The 19,655-nt window shown below is 46.0% G+C and overlaps 1 protein-coding gene and 2 pseudogenes across 1 annotated transcript; 1 reads left to right on the top strand and 2 right to left on the bottom strand.

Moving 5' to 3' along the window:
- The first annotated feature begins 202 nt into the window (after positions 1-202).
- Positions 203-2,775, top strand: UBC (ubiquitin C). Its single transcript, XM_030859994.3, has 2 exons — positions 203-496; positions 1,329-2,775. The coding sequence occupies exon 2, from the start codon at positions 1,332-1,334 to the stop codon at positions 2,703-2,705; it is 1,374 nt and encodes a 457-aa protein (XP_030715854.2). The 5' UTR covers positions 203-496; positions 1,329-1,331; the 3' UTR covers positions 2,706-2,775.
- Positions 2,776-7,634: 4,859 nt separating this feature from the next.
- LOC115855108 (large ribosomal subunit protein uL11-like) lies at positions 7,635-9,422 on the bottom strand (annotated as a pseudogene).
- Positions 8,093-8,203, bottom strand: LOC115855561 (U6atac minor spliceosomal RNA; annotated as a pseudogene).
- Positions 9,423-19,655: the final 10,233 nt, after the last annotated feature.

Raw genomic sequence — 19,655 nt, 5'->3', positions numbered from 1 at the left:
CTAGGGCGGGCCTCGCGCATGGCGGGTCCCGTCCGGGCCGGGGGGAGGGGGCATCGAGGCCGGGCGGTGGAGACGGCCCGCTCCGGACGTCTGGGCGACTCCACGCCGGGTTTTCAGGCCGCCCGCTCCCCACTCTCCCTCCCCCCAATTCCAGCCCCGGGCAAGTCCGCGGACGCAGCGCTCCACGAGCGCGCTGATCCCTCCGCCAGGCCTCTCGGGACGGCGGCCCGCTCCGCGCCAGATTCGGCCCCAAAGCTCCAGTCTTCACAGGAGAGCATTTTATGAGTGGAATTAGTTGAGTCTGGGGTTTCTCTTCAGAGGGCAGGAGGGCTGCGAAAAGTAGTCCCTTCTCGGCGTTTCTGCGGAAGGATCTAGCGGAGCGGCGCTACCTGTAACTATATAAGGCAGCGCCGGCGGGAGCGGTGCGCAAGCAGCTTCGTGAAGTTTGGGAGTGGAGTTGCGGTTTTTCTGCGTTCGCTGCCGACACCACCATTTGGTAAGGAGGGGGCCCGGGGGTCTCGCGGCCGCGGGGGGCGCGGGGTGTCGACTTGCCCGCTGCGGCAGAGGGAGCAGCCGAGCCCTTTAGTCACCCGGGGCCGGCTAGCAGCAGGGCAGCCTTGAGAGGGAGGAACGCGGCAAAATGGCGTCCGTTCCCTGTCTCTCGGTGGGAGAAGCCGGACTCCGAAGCGGGCTGTGAGGTGGGAGAGAGAAGATGGGGGGCGGGGGAGGGGACTGCGGCTGAAAAGGAAACGCGGGAGGCCCGTGAGGCCTCCGTGGCGGCGGGGCCCAGCTTTTTGGGGAACGGGGTTGGGCGGCGTGTGAGGGAAGCGAACATGAGGTCACGGTTTGACTCAAGCGAGAGCTCGGTTTCCCGTCCCGGTAAGGGGACAGTAACTGCCGACGCCACGGAGCCGTCCTGCCCCCGCGGTGGGGGAGGGGACCCGCTCGCCACCGCGGTTCCGAGACGTCATCCCTTCCGTGGGCTCATAATCGAGGGTGGGGCCGCCTGCTGGTCTGTGCGGAGGGAGAGTTTTTCTGGTCTCGGGGCACAGGGTTTGGGCCTGGGGTGGTCGCTGCCGTGTTGGCGGGGGCAGCCAGCCAGTGAGGGGGGAGGGTAAGTGAGGCCCGCGAATTGACTGCTTTTCTTCCTTAAGTGCGTGAAACGTTGGTTTTGACCTTATTTGTCAAGCTTTTGAGTTTTTGGGCAGGTTAGTCATTTGGTTAGTATATAGTGATGTATAATTTCATAGCATTAGGTATGTGTTGACCTCTGAATTACCTGTTAAACGCTGGGGTTATTTTTTGTGTTAATTTTTTTGTTGCAACAGACAATGCAGATCTTCGTGAAGACCTTGACTGGTAAGACCATCACCCTGGAGGTGGAGCCCAGTGACACCATCGAGAACGTCAAGGGGAAGATCCAAGAAAAAGAGGGCATCCCACCAGACCAGCAGAGGCTGATCTTTGCCGGGAAACAGCTGGAAGATGGGCGCACCCTGTCTGACTACAACATCCAGAAAGAGTCCACTCTGCACCTGGTCCTTCGCCTCAGAGGTGGGATGCAGATCTTCGTGAAGACCCTGACCGGCAAGACCATCACCCTGGAGGTGGAGCCCAGTGACACCATCGAGAACGTGAAGGCCAAGATCCAGGATAAGGAAGGCATCCCCCCAGACCAGCAGAGGCTGATCTTTGCAGGCAAACAGCTGGAAGATGGGCGCACTCTCTCTGATTACAACATCCAGAAAGAGTCGACCCTGCACCTTGTCCTCCGTCTGAGGGGTGGTATGCAGATCTTCGTGAAGACCCTGACCGGCAAGACCATCACCCTGGAGGTGGAGCCCAGTGACACCATCGAGAACGTGAAGGCCAAGATCCAGGATAAGGAAGGCATCCCCCCAGACCAGCAGAGGCTGATCTTTGCAGGCAAACAGCTGGAAGATGGCCGCACTCTCTCTGATTACAACATCCAGAAAGAGTCGACCCTGCACCTTGTCCTCCGTCTGAGGGGTGGTATGCAGATCTTCGTGAAGACCCTGACCGGCAAGACCATCACCCTGGAGGTGGAGCCCAGTGACACCATCGAGAACGTGAAGGCGAAGATCCAGGATAAGGAAGGCATCCCCCCTGACCAGCAGAGGCTCATCTTTGCAGGCAAACAGCTGGAAGATGGGCGCACTCTTTCTGATTACAACATCCAGAAAGAGTCGACCCTGCACCTTGTCCTCCGTCTGAGGGGTGGTATGCAGATCTTCGTGAAGACCCTGACCGGCAAGACCATCACCCTGGAGGTGGAGCCCAGTGACACCATTGAGAACGTGAAGGCGAAGATCCAGGATAAGGAAGGCATCCCCCCTGACCAGCAGAGGCTCATCTTTGCAGGCAAACAGCTGGAAGATGGCCGCACTCTTTCTGATTACAACATCCAGAAAGAGTCGACCCTGCACCTGGTCCTCCGTCTGAGGGGTGGTATGCAGATCTTCGTGAAGACCTTGACTGGCAAGACCATCACCCTGGAGGTGGAGCCCAGTGACACCATCGAGAACGTCAAGGCGAAGATTCAGGACAAGGAGGGCATCCCCCCAGACCAGCAGAGGTTGATCTTTGCTGGAAAACAGCTGGAAGATGGGCGCACCCTGTCTGACTACAACATCCAGAAAGAATCCACTCTGCACCTGGTCCTGCGCTTGAGGGGAGGTGTCTAAGTTCTCCCTTTTAAGCTTTCGACAAGTTTCATTGCACTTTTCTTTCAATAAAATTGTTGGCATTCTCAAATAGTGTAATTTATTTCTTTTTAATAAGTGTTTGCAGAAGATTCTTTTTAATTAGGGGTGGGGTGTGAGGGATCAAAGTTTTGGTCTACCAGATGATTCTGTGGTAACCTAGAGGTAAGCAGTGTCAGTAAAAGGTGGCCTTAACATAGAACTGTAGTGGGTGAGTATAAATAAAACCCAGACAAGTTGGAGGTTGAAGTTAGAATTTTCCATGTGGACGCTTAGATGTAGGTTTACTTGTAAACTACTGACTTTAAAAATACTGAGTTTGGGTGTGGTCCCTGAGAGTGGGAGAGTTTCTGGAATACCAGCAGGGAGGAGCTATTAGAGGGCCGGGGTGGTGGAAGGGAACCTACAGAAAAATCAGTTTTAGTACATAGCTCTGTTTAAATTCACATTGACCTACATAGAAAGTCATTTGACCAGATGTTTTTTAAAAAGGATGTGGCAATGTTTTTTTGAATTTTATACAGCAGGTTCTTACTATCTATTGTATACATATTAGTGTACATATGTCAATCCCAATTTCCCAATTCATCACACCACCACCCCCTGCCACTTTGCCCTGTTGGTGTCCGTAAGTTTGTTCTCGAGGATGTGGCAGTTTAATTTTTACTAAAGTCTCATTAGGCGTTATGCTAGAAAGTTTAGGAGTTAGTAGTTAGAGAAGTAAAACTATTGTCATAATTTTTGCTAAGATAAAGTTGTCAAGATTCCTTAATTTTCTGTGAATAGGTGAAAGATTTGTATATAGCTAAATTGGTGGGTGAAGACATTGGCTCTTGGTCTTTTATAGTAGTGACTTACCAATCAGATGCTACTGGTAAGTATCTTTGTATGTCATAACTAGAGCCAAAGGTGAAAGTTGCAGGGAAGCTGATTTAATATAAGGAGCTGGCACTGGTTGGTAGGTACCCCAGAAGTCAGAGGCTTATTTGAAGGACTCGAAATAAGGGATTGTTCTCCAAAGAGCATCACTCCTGCTAGCTTCTCCCTTCCTCTCTCCCACTTTTAGGGTATGCATGTGTAACTTCTGATGCAGAGGAAATTCTGTATTACTGCCAGTCCTAAAATACCTGAAGTCAACAGGCATAAGTCCTCGCTTTAGGGCATCACAACTAGGAAATGCCATTTGAAAAGTCTGTCTTAGGCAAATCTGTTTCTTATTGTGAGTTTTCACTTCATTGACACCAGAGCATGTATAGTTCACTGGATTTCCGTGATTCACCCATGCAAATGAACATACAGGTCGAGAAGCAACATTACAGAAATCCCTGGAACTCCACCAGCACCTGTAACCACGTCCAGTCGCTGTGAGTAGTTTTTGTGTAATTTTATTGCTCATTAAAAATAAGTGGTCATAGCATAGGGGTAAAACGTCAATAGCATCTTGAAAATGACCGCCGTGCAGGACAGGCTTTGCAAGCTTCCTAGGGCGGTGTTAGTGATGAATGCTTTGTCTTCGAGTGTGAGGCGGTCAGTGGCTAGTGATGTTTCAGAATGTGGGGCTGGGTCAGCTCATGGGGGGAACCATGTGTGCGACACGCAGTTAGAAGGATCTTGGCATTAGAGCATAAAGCTGTGTGGGTGTCCTAGGGGTGGGGATGCTCAATGGAGAACTTGCTGAGGAACACTTGGCTCCTTCCTGTCAAGTTTAATGAAAGAAATTGCTAACTACAGGTGTAAACACTAGAAAAGATTTGAAAAACAATTAAAACCAGTAAAATCAGTGATGGTACAAACTCTATGTAAATATATTAAATATTAAAATATGCATAAGATAGTACAAACATTAAAATCATGATAAAGGAAGTGAAAGTTACACATAAGCTTACTCCCAGGAAAATGAGTATATTTGCCTTTTACTGTATCTAATTACAATGTATACATTGTTTTATAAAGTCAAAGGTAGCCCACCTAAGTTCCTAAGTAGTTAACTAACCATATTCCTTCCTAGTGATAACTAATTTTAAAGTTTGGTATTCCTTTGGGCTTTCCTCCTGTGTAGTAAATACATAGAGATGTATACATAAATACAAATAGGACCATTCACAGCATAGTGTTTCTCAGCTTTTTTTTTTTAAACTAGGTAATTATGGACATCTTTCCATGCCAGCATATCAGGATCTCCATCATTTTTAATACTCCAGCTAGTACTTCATTGTATAGATGATCTGTGACTTAATTTAACTTGTCCACCAACATTTGATTCTAGGTTTTTGCTGTTACAATCCTGCTGTAAAGTACATCCTTATACACATATCTGTCATATACTAATATTTTGAAAGGATAGCATAAAAATACAAGATTTCTATTTAATAAGGCTCTTGGGGATAATTTTAAAAATCAGCCTTAAAACATTTTTATAAATAATGATTACTGTATTTGTTCCTGTCTCGTATTTTCCTACTTTTATCTTTTTGAGTAGATAATACGTTCATGTGTTTCAGACATATAAAAAGTTTAAAACAGTATATAATGAAAAGTTTTCAATTTTGTCTCCCAGCCACTTGGTTCTCCACCTCCCCTAGTATGTGCTTTCAGAGTTTCTCTATGCATGTACAAGCGACTACTAATTATTAATTCCCCTTTATGCAAAAGGTAGCATACTGGCTTGCAGTCTGTCCTGCACCATGCTTTTTCACTTTATGTCTTTTATAGTTTTGACAGAGTTCTAATATCCTTTCATTATAAAGGAAAAATACCTTTCATGTAATGTTCTCAAGAATAAAGACCCCGAGAGCAACACAATCCCTAGTGAACATTTACAGGACCCTTCACCCAACAAATACAAGCATGACAGGAAAAATAGTGATATAGTGATGAACGAGAAGCGTTTCTATCATCAAGGGATTCTGAGGCTGAAGAACAGAGATACTCGACTTGCTCAGTTTCGTTGAATGATCTTAAAGCACCCCAAAGTTTGGTTTCACACGTGAGTTAATACTACGTAAGGATTCATTTACATAGATGTGATTGTGTGAATCTTGAATAAACCAGAAGAAAAATGCGTGGCTCATTTGTTTAGTGTTCCTTTCTATGTTTCGTCTGAAAGCACAACGAAGTCCTCGTCAGATTATTATAAATACGGTCCTCAGAGAGGTATGCTGTTTAGAGATTGGCAAGCGCTTGTTGACTCAAGGATGTCAGCCTTAGTGTGCAGTGATATCTCTGCCGGAAGAGGGAGCTACTGGAACAGACTTTGGTTTAGTCATGAAGCCTGCAGCGCCCCCAAGCGGTGTGGCTGACTAGGCAATTTGTGCTTTTACTTCTTTCTCACAGTGGGTTGTTTACTCATTGGTAAAAGTTAATTTACTGTCCTCCCAAATGCCTTTTACTTTATCCTGTTTCTGCCGGTCCTGAAGCCATCTCCATTTTTTAAAAAAATTATTTTTTGGCTGCGTTGGGACTTCGTTGCTGCATGCAGGTTTTTCTCTCGTTGCTGAGAGCAGAGCTACTCTTCATTGAGGTGCGCAGGCTTCTCATTGCGTGGCTTCTCTTGTTGTGGAGCACAGGCTGTAGGCGCACGGGCTTCAGTAGTTGTGACGCACGGGCTTAGTTGCTCCGCGCCATGTGGGATCTTCCCGGACCAGGGATGAAACTCATCCCTGGTTCAATTGCATTGGCAGGTGGATTCTTAACCGCTGTAACACCAGGGAAGCCCCAAGCCATCTCCTTTTCCATTCCAGCTGGAATGACTCCTCCATAGCATCTAACGTAGCTATTATTCAACGTAGATTCTCTGTTTCTTACAGTATCTCATCAGATCTAACCCCTCACAATGCCCTTCTCCCTGATTCTCTTATCTGCTGACCACTTTCTTTTTCCCCATATGCTCCCTGACATTTTCTACGTCCTTGTTTCACTCCAGCTGCTCCCTCTTTCTAAAATACCACCTTTCCCCTATGTCTGACTTTAATAAAAACAAGTCTATAGCCTTGGCTGCAGTAAGGAAAGAGCTGGGTTCCTGGGACAGCACAGAGAGGTTATATTGCAGCCCAGAGAAGGCGTGTATAGGATGGCAAGAGGTCACTGGCAGAATTTCCTGAGGCAGGAGGCTGGCTGAGCAGCAAGGGGCTATCAGCACAGATTTGTGGAAAGTGTAAGCATTCCTCAGAAACCCCCAAAAATACCAGGGAAGGGAAACTGGTAAGTGGACTTCCTAGAGGCGGTCACACACAATGCAGAACAGACCGGTCATATGGGCTTTAAAGGAAATGCTGACTCCTCCACACTGGCCCACACAGATGCTGGGTCACAACTCCCTGCCCCCTCCCTGTTGGTCATTCCCCTGGCATAGTCCAACCTGATGGGCTTCATGAGAGTTTTCAAAGGCACCCGTCCAAATGCTCGAGACTGTAAAAAACACATTGTATCCAATATATGAAAATTATAAGATTGAATTTAAATATTTTAGAATCTTCAGAAGGTAACACATAAACTGGCACAGACTTCAGTGCTGACATAGGGACTTGTATTTAATGGGGGTACTTTTTAATGCAAAATAGAATATGAAATGCTTTATATTTGGCCGTGGCATCCAAAGTAAAAATGTCTAGAGCCTACATGGGTCTTAAAATGGCCCTGTTCTTTTCTTTCATTTAAAAAGAAAATTGAAAACAGATTAGACATTTTTTTTTCAAATGTTTCCCTGCCAAAAGAGAATTTTGAACGTTTTTGGAATAAATCATCCCAAGAATGTCAGTATAGCTGATTTATTTTTTGATCCAGGATCCAGTAAAGATTCATGCTTTGCATTGGTTATTATATCTCCTTTATGTTTCTCTCTCTTTTTTTTTGGTTTGGATGTGAAATGATTATTTATGTGCTCCTTTATTGAAACACTTCCCTTTCTAGTTTTTAACTAACTGGGCATTGCCTGGCACCACTGTTGATGTCATCTTTCATGTCGTGATGGTGGTGGCCATCAGCACAGACTGGGCAGTGCTCAGGGTCTCTTGATGGTTCCAAGAGAATTCTCTCACCAAAGACTGGTGCTGCATCTGTCGAGCAATGTTGACAGTCCCATCAAAGTGATACTCCCACTGTGCTTAATGTTTTTCTGCTGCTTTCCGTCTCTTGGCCGTTCCTTGAGGACTTTGATGATCAGTGCAGAGGCAAAACGTACCACCTCAGTCTGAGCCTGTTGGTTCTGAATGGTCAGTTTCACCGTCATCCTCAGACGCTTCCAGTCACTGGTTGCCTTGGTAATGTCATCACCAACCTTTTTTGGAGACAGACCTACGGGGCAGATCTCAGGGGTCATGGCAGATGTGGCACTGAATTCCCCACCAGTGTACCTCAGGCACACAACTTTGAGAAACCGTGGGTAGGTGGCTGTACTTTAACCATATCTGTGTTGTCAGGCCTGAGGGCCTCTTCTATCCTAGTCCAGGGGAGAGCTAACCTTCTCTCTCTTCACACAACACCTCTCCTCTGTCTCTCTTTTTCTTTGGCTGTTCAGCGTGGCCTGTGGGATCTTAGTTCCCTGACCAGGGATTGAACCCAGGACCTCAGCAGTGAGAGGCAGAGTCCTAACCACTAGACGGCCAGGGAATTCCCCACACCCTCTCTTTCTCTTAATCTAGAACAACCCTATGTCTTTTGTATTTCCTAGGACACTGACTGAAGAACCAGGCCAGCCGATTTAACTAATGTCTCCCGTTGTGGATTCGTCTGATTGTTTCCTCATATGTGTGTGCCGTTTTGAAAAATATATATAATAGAACACATTTATTGTCTCCCAATTTGCACTCCACCTGTCTGTCCCTTCGTCTTTCTGTCTCAGCTAATATCTCCTCTGTGTCTTCCTGTTCCAGCCAAAGTCTCAACCTCTCTTTCATCCATCCAGTCCAATTCATCAGCAAATCCCATCCACTCAGCCTCTAAAACATAGCCAGACTCTTGTGGCTCTTTCTCCAGGCCAACACCCTGATCCGAGGCACCCATTTCTTTCATCTTAACCCCCGAACTGGTCTCTGCTCCCACTTGGGCCCTGGATGACCCACCCTCCTCCAAATAGTGTGGGATGTGCAGAGTTCCAGAAAGTTGATGGCTTGAGCCTATGTTCCTCATTCCTCATTTTGGACTCACTCTTTGGGCAAATACAACCATCAGGAGGATGTGAAGGGCATGGGGAGGGGGATGAGGCCCAGGGGACCCCCAGAAGGTGACAGTGTGTCAGCACATGGACCGCCGGCCCTCGTGTCCAGGTCTTCCTGCTTGCTGGTTTGCCATCCCAGTTAGTTATTGAAAACAAGAAGCCCTCCCCTGCGTAAAAATCCCCAAAGACCAGCAGTCCTATCTCTCGGCCTCATTGCTGCTCTTCTGCCCCTATTCATTCTCCCTTAGCTGCACAGTTTTCTTTATGGCTTAGAAACAGCCCGAGGCTTTTCCTGCTTCAGGGCCTTTGCACTCAGCTCTGCCTGGAATGCCCTCCCCTGGATCTTCCCATCAGAGGACCCACCTCCTCTCTCAGGTCTCAACTCCAACCTCCTTTCCATGACCACCATTTTAAACTAGTCCACTGGCTTTCAACTAGTCTCATCCCATGATCCACTCCTAGGTCCTTCATAGCGCTTCTCAGTATCTGGAATTTTCTGACTGGTTGGATATTTGTCTACTGTTAGTTCCCCTACCTGTTAGCATACTGATAACTCAGTCCTCATCATGCATGGCACTCCAATCCGAAAATTCTTCGTTGTCCTTTTATTTTTTTAATTTTTTTGGGCTGCTCTGTCTGGCCTGTGGGATCTTAGTTCCCGACCAGGGATCGAACCTGTGCCCCTTGCACTGGAAGCTCAGTGTCTTAACCACTGGACCGCCAGGGAAGTCCCAGTCCGAAACTTCTTAACGACTCTGAGACCAAGGCACGGTGAACGTCCAGATTTTATTGATGTAGAAGCTGAGGTACAGGGAGGGCACCAGGCAGTCTGGCCCCAGTTCCACACTCTTTTTTTTTTAATGTTATAGAATATATATTTGCATAGATTTTTATTTATTTTTTTGTATTTTTAATTTTTTAATACAATTTTAAAGGTTACTTCCCATTTACAGTTATTACAAAGTGTTGGCTCTATTCCCTGCATTGTACAGTACATCCTTGAGCCTACCTTACACCCAATAGTTTGTACCTCCCACTCCCTCACTCCTAAATTGCCCCATCCCTCCCCTCCCTACTGGTAACCACTAGTTTGTTCTCTGTATCTGTGAGTGGGCTTCTTTTTTATGATATTCACTAGTTTGTTGTATTTTTTAGATTCCACATTTAAGTGATATCATACAGTATTTGCCTTTTTCTATCTGACTTATTTCACTTAGCGTAATGACTTCCAAGTCCATCCATGTTGCTGCAAATGGCAACATTTTGTTCTTTTTTTATGGCTGAGTAATATTCCATTGTATATATATGTACCACATCTTCTTTATCCATTCATCTGTCGATGGACACTCAGGTTGCTTCCATATCTTGGCCGTTGGAAACAAGGCTGCTAGGAACACTGGGGTGCATGTATCTTTTTGAATTAGTGTTTTTGTTTTTTCCGGTTATATATCCAAGAGTGGGATTACCCTGCTCCACGGTCTTTACCACTATGCTCTCAGGTCCCCGTGGAAGCACCACGAAGATTGGGGTTTTTTCTGTTTTATTGCTCTGACCGCAGCTCTCGGTGCTTGGAACCCAAAGCGTCTGATTCAGGCTCTGATTCCAAGAAGAAGCCTTTTATCTTCTTGCTGGGCTGGGTAGTAGAGCCGTCACAGCAAGCCCAGGGCCTCAAGAATGGTCTGTCGTGTCTCACGTTTAGGAGCGGCAGGATGAACGGCTTCAGGGAAGTCTCAGGGATGATTCATTGGCGTGGATAAAAGAAAGACAAGGCCAAGTTGTTAGAAGTTCATAGCTCGATTCCAGGAAGCTAACCACACATGGCTATTTACATTTAAGTTAATTAAAATTAAATAAAATGTGTTCACCCATTGCACTGGCCACATGTTAAGAGTCTAGTAATGGGGGAATTCCCTGGTGGTCTTGCGGTTAGGATTCGGCCCTTTCATTGCTGTGGCCTGGGTTCAATCCCTGGTCGGGGAACTAAGATCTGGCAAGCTGTGTGGCGAGGCCAAAATTAAAAAAAAAAAAGTTTAGTAGAAACATGTGACTAGTGGACATGTTTCCATCATGGCAGAAAGTTCCATTGGGTGGGGCTGGTGTAGGTGGACCATCACTTAGTTAAGCATCCTTCTGCTGTTGGCTATTCACGTTGCTTCCAATATTTTTCTACTATAATCAGTGGAACAAGATAATCAGACTATTCTTTTTTAATTTTTTTTAAATTTTTTAAAATTAATTAATTAATTATTTATTTTTTGGTACGCGGGCCTCTCACTGTTGTGGCCCCTCCCGTTGCGGAGCACAGACTCCGGACGCGCAGGCTCAGCGGCCATGGCTCACAGGCCCAGCCGCTCCGCGGCACGTGGGATCTTCCCGGACCGGGGCACGAACCTGTGTCCCCTGCATCGGCAGGAGGACTCTCAACCACTGCGCCACCACGGAAGTCCAAGACTATTCTTTTTTTATAATAAGGTTTTGTTTTGTTTTGTCCTCACTGCGCGGTTTGTGGGATCTTTGCTCCCCGACCAGGGATTGAACCCAGGCCCTCGGCAGTGAGAGCTCAGAGTCTCAACCACTGGGCTGCCAGGGAATTCCCTATATGGCTATCCTTACACATAGATCTTTGCCCGCGTGCGCATGTATATCTGATAGATACGCTTCTCAAGGGAACTTGTGGGTCAAAGGGCACATGCTTTTTAAATTTAGACAGACTTTGCCAAGTCCCCCTCCAAAGAGGTTACACAAATTTACACTCTGCCAACAATAATCAACAGCCCCTGTTTCCCCACACCCTGGCCAGCACTGGGGCTTTTCAAACTTTGATCTTTGCTTGTCCGCTAGGTGAATAATGGTATCTTACAATAGTTTTAATTTGAAAATTATTTTAAGTTTCCCCTAACCTTATTCATTATTTCACTGGCAAAAGCACTTTCAATATGAAGAACACTTCTCCAAGTTCTCTGTATCTTAGTTGGGGACTTTGCCCTTCAGGGCAGCGTCTACCGTTTATATTGATTGCCTCACCCGTCACTGGTGTTGAACTGTGTGCTGCTAATTATTAGCTATGGTGGATTCAGAAGGAAGGGTAGAATTGGATATGGAACGCCCAAAGCTACGACAAATTATAAAAGGGCCCGGCTGTCACTTAAAAAAAAATATGATGTTTCTCATAAGAGACTCCATCATCAGGTACAGATTGTTCATTTAACTGCACAGGTAAGGGGCTGTCACTTAGTCCTTTTCCTCATGAGTAATTGACTTTCTGCTCTCGGAATGCAAATCTGCAGTGGCAGATACACAGGACTGTTGACTTTTAAACTATATAACATTTAAAGATAATTTTGGTCCACCCATGTTCGGAGAAGCACTATTCCATAGCCAAAAATGTGGGAAGAATACAAACGTCTATCAACGGATGAATGGATAAACAAAAGGTGGTGTATCTATACATTAGGATATTATCCAGCCATGAAGAGGAAGGGAATTCTTTTGTTTTTGTTTTTTTTTTGGTACGCGGGCCTCTCACTGTTGTGACCTCTCCCGTTGCGGAGCACAGGCTCCGGACGCGCAGGCTCAGCGGCCATGGCTCACGGGCCCAGCCGCTCTGCAGCACGTGGGATCTTCCCGGACCGGGACACGAACCCGCGTCCCCTGCATCGGCAGGCGGACTCCTAACCACTGCGCCACCAGGGAAGCCTGAAAAGGAAGGGAATTCTGACACAGGCTGCAACATGGTTGATCTTGAGGACATTGTGCTAAATGCGATCAGCCAGTCACAAAAGGGCAGATAACGTGGGATTTCAGTTATATGAGGTCCCTGGAGATGTCAAATTCATGGGGACAGAAAGTAGAATGGGGGTTGCTGCCAGGGGCTGGGGGAGGGAGATGAGGAATTGTTTAAGTGGGACAGAGTTTCAGCTGGGGAAGATGGAAAAGTTCTGGAGATGGATGGTGGCACAACAATGTGAATGTACTTAATGCCACTGAACTGTACACTTGCAAGATGGTTAAAATGATTAAAGAAAAACAGTGCACACATGGAAAAGTGTTTAGGAAATAGGTGGAGAAACAGAAAATAGTCATAGAGGCTCCCATTTGGGAACTTCTTCTATTAGGGATTGAACCCATGCCCCCTGCAGTGGACACACAGAGTCCTAACCACTGGACCGCCAGGGAGTTCCCTGTTACGTGTCTTTTTATTTATTTATTTATTTTTAAAAAATGTATTTATTTTTGGCTGCATTGGGTCTTCACTGCTGTGCGCGTGCTTTCTCTAGTTGTGGTGAGCGGGGGCTACTCTTCATTGCTGTGCACGGGTTTCTCTTGTTGCGGAGCATGGGCTCTAGGTGCGTGGGCTTCAGTAGTTGTGGCACGCGGACTCAGTAGTTGTGGCTCGCGGACTCTAGAGCACAGGCTCAGTAGTTGTGGCGCACGGGCTTAGTTGCTCTGCGGCATGTGGGATCTTCCCAGACCAGGGCTCGAAGCTGTGTCCCTGGCATTGGCAGGCGGATTCTTAACCACTGAGCCACGAGAGAAGCCCTCTTATGTGTCTTTTTAAAATCACAATTTAAAATGTTTAAAAAGTATTTTTAAAAAACAAGCGCACCAAATATGTCATAATATTAAGGTTCAATAGAGCTGGATGCTGAATATGTTATTCCCTATCCTTTCATGAATGTTTAAAATATTCCACAATCAGGAAAAAATTCTGAAAGTAGTTCTTTAGGATACATGGGCAAAAAAAACTATGATGTAGAATCTTTTTAGCTTTTATGTAAATCTTTAGACTGTAAAAGCAGCAATAAGGCTTTATCTTTTTAAAATTATAAATTTATTTATTTACTTATTTATTTATTTGGCTGCGTTGGATCTTCACTGCTGTGCGCGGGCTTTCTCTAGTTGCGTGAGCCGCGAGTGGGGGCTGCTCTTCGTTGCAGTGCATGGGCTTCTCATTGCGGCGTCTTCTCTTGTTGCAGAGCACGGGCTCTCGGCGCACGGGCTCAGTAGTTGTGGCGCACGGGCTTAGTTGCTCCGCAGCATGTGGTATCTTTCCAGACCAGAGCTCGAACCCGTGTCTCCTGCATTGAGCACAGAGTCTTAACCACTGGACCGCCAGGGAGTTTCCTGTTACGCGTCTTGTTGCAGAGCACGGGCAGATTCTTAACCACTGTGCCACCAGGGAAGTCCCATGTCTTTTTTTTTTTTTTTTTTTGGGATACGCGGGCCTCTCACCGTTGTGGCCTCTCTCATTGCGGAGCGCAGGCTCCGGACGCGCAGGCTCAGCGGCCATGGCTCACGGGCCCAGCTGCTCCGTGGCATGTGGGATCTTCCTGGACCGGGGCACGAACCCATGTCCCCTGCATCGGCAGGTGGACTCTCAATCACTGCGCCATCAGGGAAGCCCCCCCATGTCTTTTTAAAATTAAAAAAATACCTAATACATATACACGATTTAAAAAAATTCAACAGCATTGCTTTGATTATCTATTGCTGCTTCATAAACCATTCCGAACTTAGTGGTGGAAAACCACTATGATCTATTACGATGATCTCCCATGGTTCTGGGGTGAGTGGGCTCAGCAAGGTGGTCGCTGCAGGGATCTCTCCTGTGCTTGGGGTCAGAAATGGCTGGAGGGGTCGGGGAGGCTTCCTCCCTCACTCGTTTGGCATCGGGAGCTGGTTTTGGCTGGGACCTCAGTGGGGGCTCTTGCCAGAACTCTACGCAGAGCAAGTTCATGTGGTTAGGGGTTCCTCCCAGCATGGCGGCTGGGTTCCAAGAGCCAGCAGCCCTTGAGAGCCAGGTGAACACTGCATCACTTCTGCCACCTTCTATGCATGAGAAGCAAGTACAGCTAGAAGGTACAACTTCAAGGTCATGTTATTAGAAAGGAACCTGGTTGTCCTTCACTCACTTTCCCTCTGCCCTCGGGCTTGAATGGGGACGGCCTGCCAGTGAGCCAGCTCTGACTCTCTGGGCGGGGTGTGTGTATGGCAGAGCAGCGAGACAACTGCCTAAACATTCAAGGGGAAGAGAATTAGTTTCTGCCTTTTTGTTCCGGTTTTTGCTTTCTTTCCCCGCCCCCCGCAATGTGGTTAAAAAACACATAACATATAATGTACCATCTTAACCATTTTTAAGTATGCAGTTCAGTAGTGTTAACTATATGCACATCATTGTACAACAGATGCCCAGAACTTCTGCATCTTGCAAAACTAAAAGTCACTGAATAACAACTTCCCACCCCACTCCACCCAGCCTCTGGCAACCAGAATTCTACTTTCTGTCTCTATGAGTTTGACTACTCTGGGTACCTCATATAAGTGAAATCATACAGTATTTGTCTTTTTTGCGACTGGCTTATTTCACTTAGCATAATCTCGTCAAGGTTCATCCATGTTGTACCATGTGACCGGATTTCCTTCCTAATTTTTAAGGCTGAACAATATTCCATTGTATGTGTATACTACCTGTTGTTTATCCATCCATCAGTGGACTCTTGGGTTGCTTCGACCTCTTGGCCGTCATAAATAATGCTGCTATTTGCATGGATGTGCAAATATCTCTTTGAGATCCTGCTCTGAATTCTTTTAGGTGTATACTCAGAGATGGAATTGGTAAATCATATGGTAATTCTATTTTAATTTTTTGAGGAATTGCCATACTGTTTTCCATAATGGCTAAACCATTTTACATTGCCACCAACAGTGCCCAAAGGTTCCAATTTCTTCACATCCTTCCCAACACTTGTTATTTTCTGTTTTGTTTATTTGTTCATTTTGCTTTGATAGTAGCCATCCTAATGTGTGTAAGGTGATATCTCACTGTGGTTTCGATTTACATTTCTCTGATGATCAGTGATGTTGAGAATCTTTTCATATGCTGGTTGGCTATTTGTATAACATCTTTGTAGAAATTTCTATTCAAGTTCTTTGTCCATTTTTAAATTGGGTTATTTGATTTGGGGGTTGTGGAGTTGTAAGAGCTCTTTATATATTCTGGATTAACCCCTTAGTAGATATATGATTTGCAAATATTTTCTGCCCTTCTGTAGGTTGCCTTTTCGCTCTGTTGACTGTGTCCTTTGGTGCATAACGGGCTCCACCTTTTCATGGATAAATGTCAGAGAATTCACAGGCATGTTTTAAAGCTACCACAAGCATGAAAGTGTTCTGGGGGGGGGAGGAAATGTCTCCCTCTGCTCTGACTGCCTTCCACAGAGATAACCTCTGTCACTGGTTTCTTGTGCAGCTTTCCAGAGGTTTTCTTTGAGGCTTTGTGATGTAAATTTTCCATAGAAGTTGTGCACAGTTTGTATTTATGCAAAATGAACTATGAGGTGGACCTTGGATCCTCTGGAACAGGTCTCTCAGGACCTCATAACCCTCATTTGTAACATAGGACAGTTGGAGTGGGTGATTTGCAAAGACCCTACATCCTGGATGAACACGGGCCACATGCTGGAGAAGAGCACTTTCCCACGTGCTCCTGGAGCCTCCTTTCACTCGGTTTATGGAGGCTTGGTCTTGCCTTTCGCTCTGAGCAGAGTCTGAGTTGCTCATTCACGGGAATCTAAGAGTTTGTGTTTTGTTTCACTTAAATAAGAACACATTTCCTTTTGTCGGGCTTCCCTGGTGGCACAGTGTTTGAGAGTCCGCCTGCCGATGCAGGGGACGTGGGTTCTGTGCCCCGGTCCGGGAAGATCCCACATGCCGCGGAGCGGCTGGGCCCCTGAGCCATGGCCGCTGAGCCTGCGCGTCCGGAGCCTGTGGTCCGCAACGGGAGAGGCCATAACAGTGAGAGGCCCGCCTACCGCAAAAAAACAAAAAACATTTCCTCTTGTCAGTTCTGTGCTGGGCAAAACTCCAATTTCAGTTCTTACTTTTCAAAAATTGCAAAGGATGTGAAACGTGGCACAGGAAGAAACAAATTTGCTCTCTTGGCCTAAGATTCTTCTCCAATCTGAGATTCGTAGTGTTGAATGAAGAAGGTTCTCAGACTCCAGTGAGTGTCATGATGGGCTGGATTGTGGATTAACAGTGCAGAATTCTTGGAGTTTCAATCCATACCTGCTGAATCAATCTTTGGACTTGACTATAAAAACACAACTTTACTTATCATGGAAGAAAAGATCCAATTTACAATAGCAACCATAATGATGTAATATTTAGCAGCAAACTTCTCAAGAAATGTGGAGGATATAAATATAAAAGGTGTTAAAATTCTGCTATTAAATATAAAAGGAAGCTTGGATGAGTGGCGAGATGATCTTTGTTCTTAGAGAAGAAGAATCCATTTTGGAATGATGTCAGAGTTCCCTAAATATAGCCAGAAATCAGTGCAATCCCAGTTAAATAACCAACAGGAAATTATGGAGGACTTTGAGAAAATGGTGCTGAAGTACACAGAAAAAAATGAATACGTGAGAATTGTCAGGAAAATTCTGGAAATGGAGACTAGAGAAGGGAGATTAGCTTTACCAAATATTATAATGAATTATAAAGGTGGAGTATTAGATACAGTTGGCCCTAGAGAAGGAATGGCTGGATTGAGCATTGTCGAAAGAGAAGAATCCAGAGAGAGATGAAAGTATATAAAGAAACTGGCTTGTTAAAGATGGTGACTTCATTCAGTGGAGAAAGGACTTGTAATACATTGGATTGGCATAACTGGATTCCTTTCTTACTCCATAGCTGAAAACAAATTAATTCCAAATGGAGCAGAGATATAAAAATAGAAACACCTACAAATCACTGGAAGAGAATGCAGATTTTTAAAAAATGCTTGGTTTGGGAGACTTTTCTGAATATAACACAAAACTAAGAATTCATAGAAAAAGTAAATCTGATCACGAGAAAATAAAATTTCACCTTTTGCAAAATATTGAACGCAAAGCTGACTTGGAAAATATATTTGTAACTCTGATGTTAGGCAAAGAATTGGTGTCCTTCATATACAAAGAGCGAGTGCTAACAAACAAGACAGTAGAAGAAACGATCACAGGAGGTCAACGTGAAGTTCACAAATGGCTGATAACTATACGAAAAAATGTTCGGCCTCATTTATAATGAAAAGAAGTGCAGAGCCAAGCAATTAGTCATTTTTCACCTCTCCAGTGTGCGAAAATGAAGCGTTTGATAATACCCAACTGTTGAGGATACAGAAAAGGTTCTTGTGTCTACTGTCACTGGGAGTATAAATGGTGATACTCTTTTTGGAGACTGGCTTGGAAAAGCTTTTCAAAATGAAAAAGGTGCATACTTTGGATCCAGCGGGCTCAGGGCTGGGTGTTCAATCCCATGGAAATGCAGGTGGCACTGGTGGTTGCCCTGCCAGGATCTTTCTCCTCCTTCCTCCTCTGGGGCAGAATCCCCTCCTCTACAACGCACGTGTCCTGCGTGAATACTGATGGGCCCACCCAGCAAGATGTAGACAGGGCCTCCAGCAAGCCCCTAAAATAAGACTTCTGGTAATTTTTTTTTTTTTTTTTTTTTTTTTTTTTTGCGATATGCGGGCCTCTCACTGTTGTGGCCTCTTCCATTGCGGAGCACAGGCTCCACACGTGCAGGCTCAGCAGCCATGGCTCACGGGCCCAGCCACTCCGCGGCATGTGTGATCTTCCCGGACCGGGGCACAAACCCGCATCCCCTGCATCGGCAGGCGGACTCTCAACCACTGCGCCACCAGGGAAGCTCTCTGGTAACTTTTAAACAGAGGCTGAAGTCAAAAGGACGGAGAAGCCGCAGCTGGTCGGAGAATCTTTCCAGGCGGCGGGAACAGCATGTGCAAAGGCTCGTGGCTGGAGGGAACTGCAGCCGTAGGGGTGTGGGTTTCTGGGTCATATCACTTTGAGGGCTCTGGGTGGTAAGTAAGGAAAAATCCAATCAAAAGCGACTAGAACAATAGAGACCTTTGTTACGTTGCGTAACAAGACGCCAGAAGTGGGGCTGCTCCAGTAGGGGTTGATTTAGTACCTGAACATCGCCACAATGACCCAGATTCTGGCTTTTCCCGTTGGCTGTCAGAGCACAGAATTGAATGAACTGTAATCCGTGGTTCGCACCCCAACCTCATCATTTGGTCCATTCAAGTCCTGCTTACGTTCTTTTTAACAGTTGATTGGATTCCATCTATATGAAATGTGCGAATAAGCAAACCCAGAAACAGAAAGCAGATGAGTGGTTGTCGGGGGCTGGGGGAGGGGGAGCAGGGAGTGACTTTCTAAAGGGTATGGGGTTTCTTTTGGGGGAGATAAAAATGTTCTGGAATTAGATGGTGGTGAGAGTTGTCCAACATTATGAACGTACTAAAACCCATGGAATCCTATGCCTTCAAAGGCTTAACTTTATGGTGTGTGACTCAATAAAATAGTTTTTTTAAAGAGGAAGTTAAGGGACTTCCCTGGCGGTCCAGGGAAGACTCTGCCCTTCTACTGCAGGGGGCCCGGGTTCAATCCCTGGCCGGGGAACTAAGACCTTGCATACCATGCGATGGGGCCAAAAGGGGGGCAGGGGAAGAAAAGTTAATTGTTTATTTTTTTTAACGAAAAAAAATATTTTTGGCCACACCGCACATCATGTGGGATCTTAGTTCTCCCACCAGGGATTGAACCTGTGCCCCCTGCAGTGGAAGTGCAGAGTCCTAACCACTGAACCGCCAGGGAAGTCCCCCTGTTATTTTATTTTATTTTTGCGGTACGCGGGCCTCTCACTGCCGTGGCCTCTCCCGTTGCGGAGCACAGGCTCCGGACGCGCAGGCTCAGCGGCCATAGCTCACGGGC

The sequence above is a fragment of the Globicephala melas genome, chromosome 13 (genome assembly GCF_963455315.2).
Source record: "Globicephala melas chromosome 13, mGloMel1.2, whole genome shotgun sequence".
NCBI lineage: Eukaryota > Metazoa > Chordata > Mammalia > Artiodactyla > Delphinidae > Globicephala > Globicephala melas.
The sequence above is the reverse complement of the archived record's forward strand: the minus strand, read 5'-3'. Positions and strand labels throughout refer to the sequence as shown.

Excerpts from the sequence above, each read along its gene's own strand:
- UBC (XM_030859994.3), top strand. The coding sequence starts at position 1,332 with ATGCAGATCTTCGTGAAGACCTTGACTGGTAAGACCATCACCCTGGAG.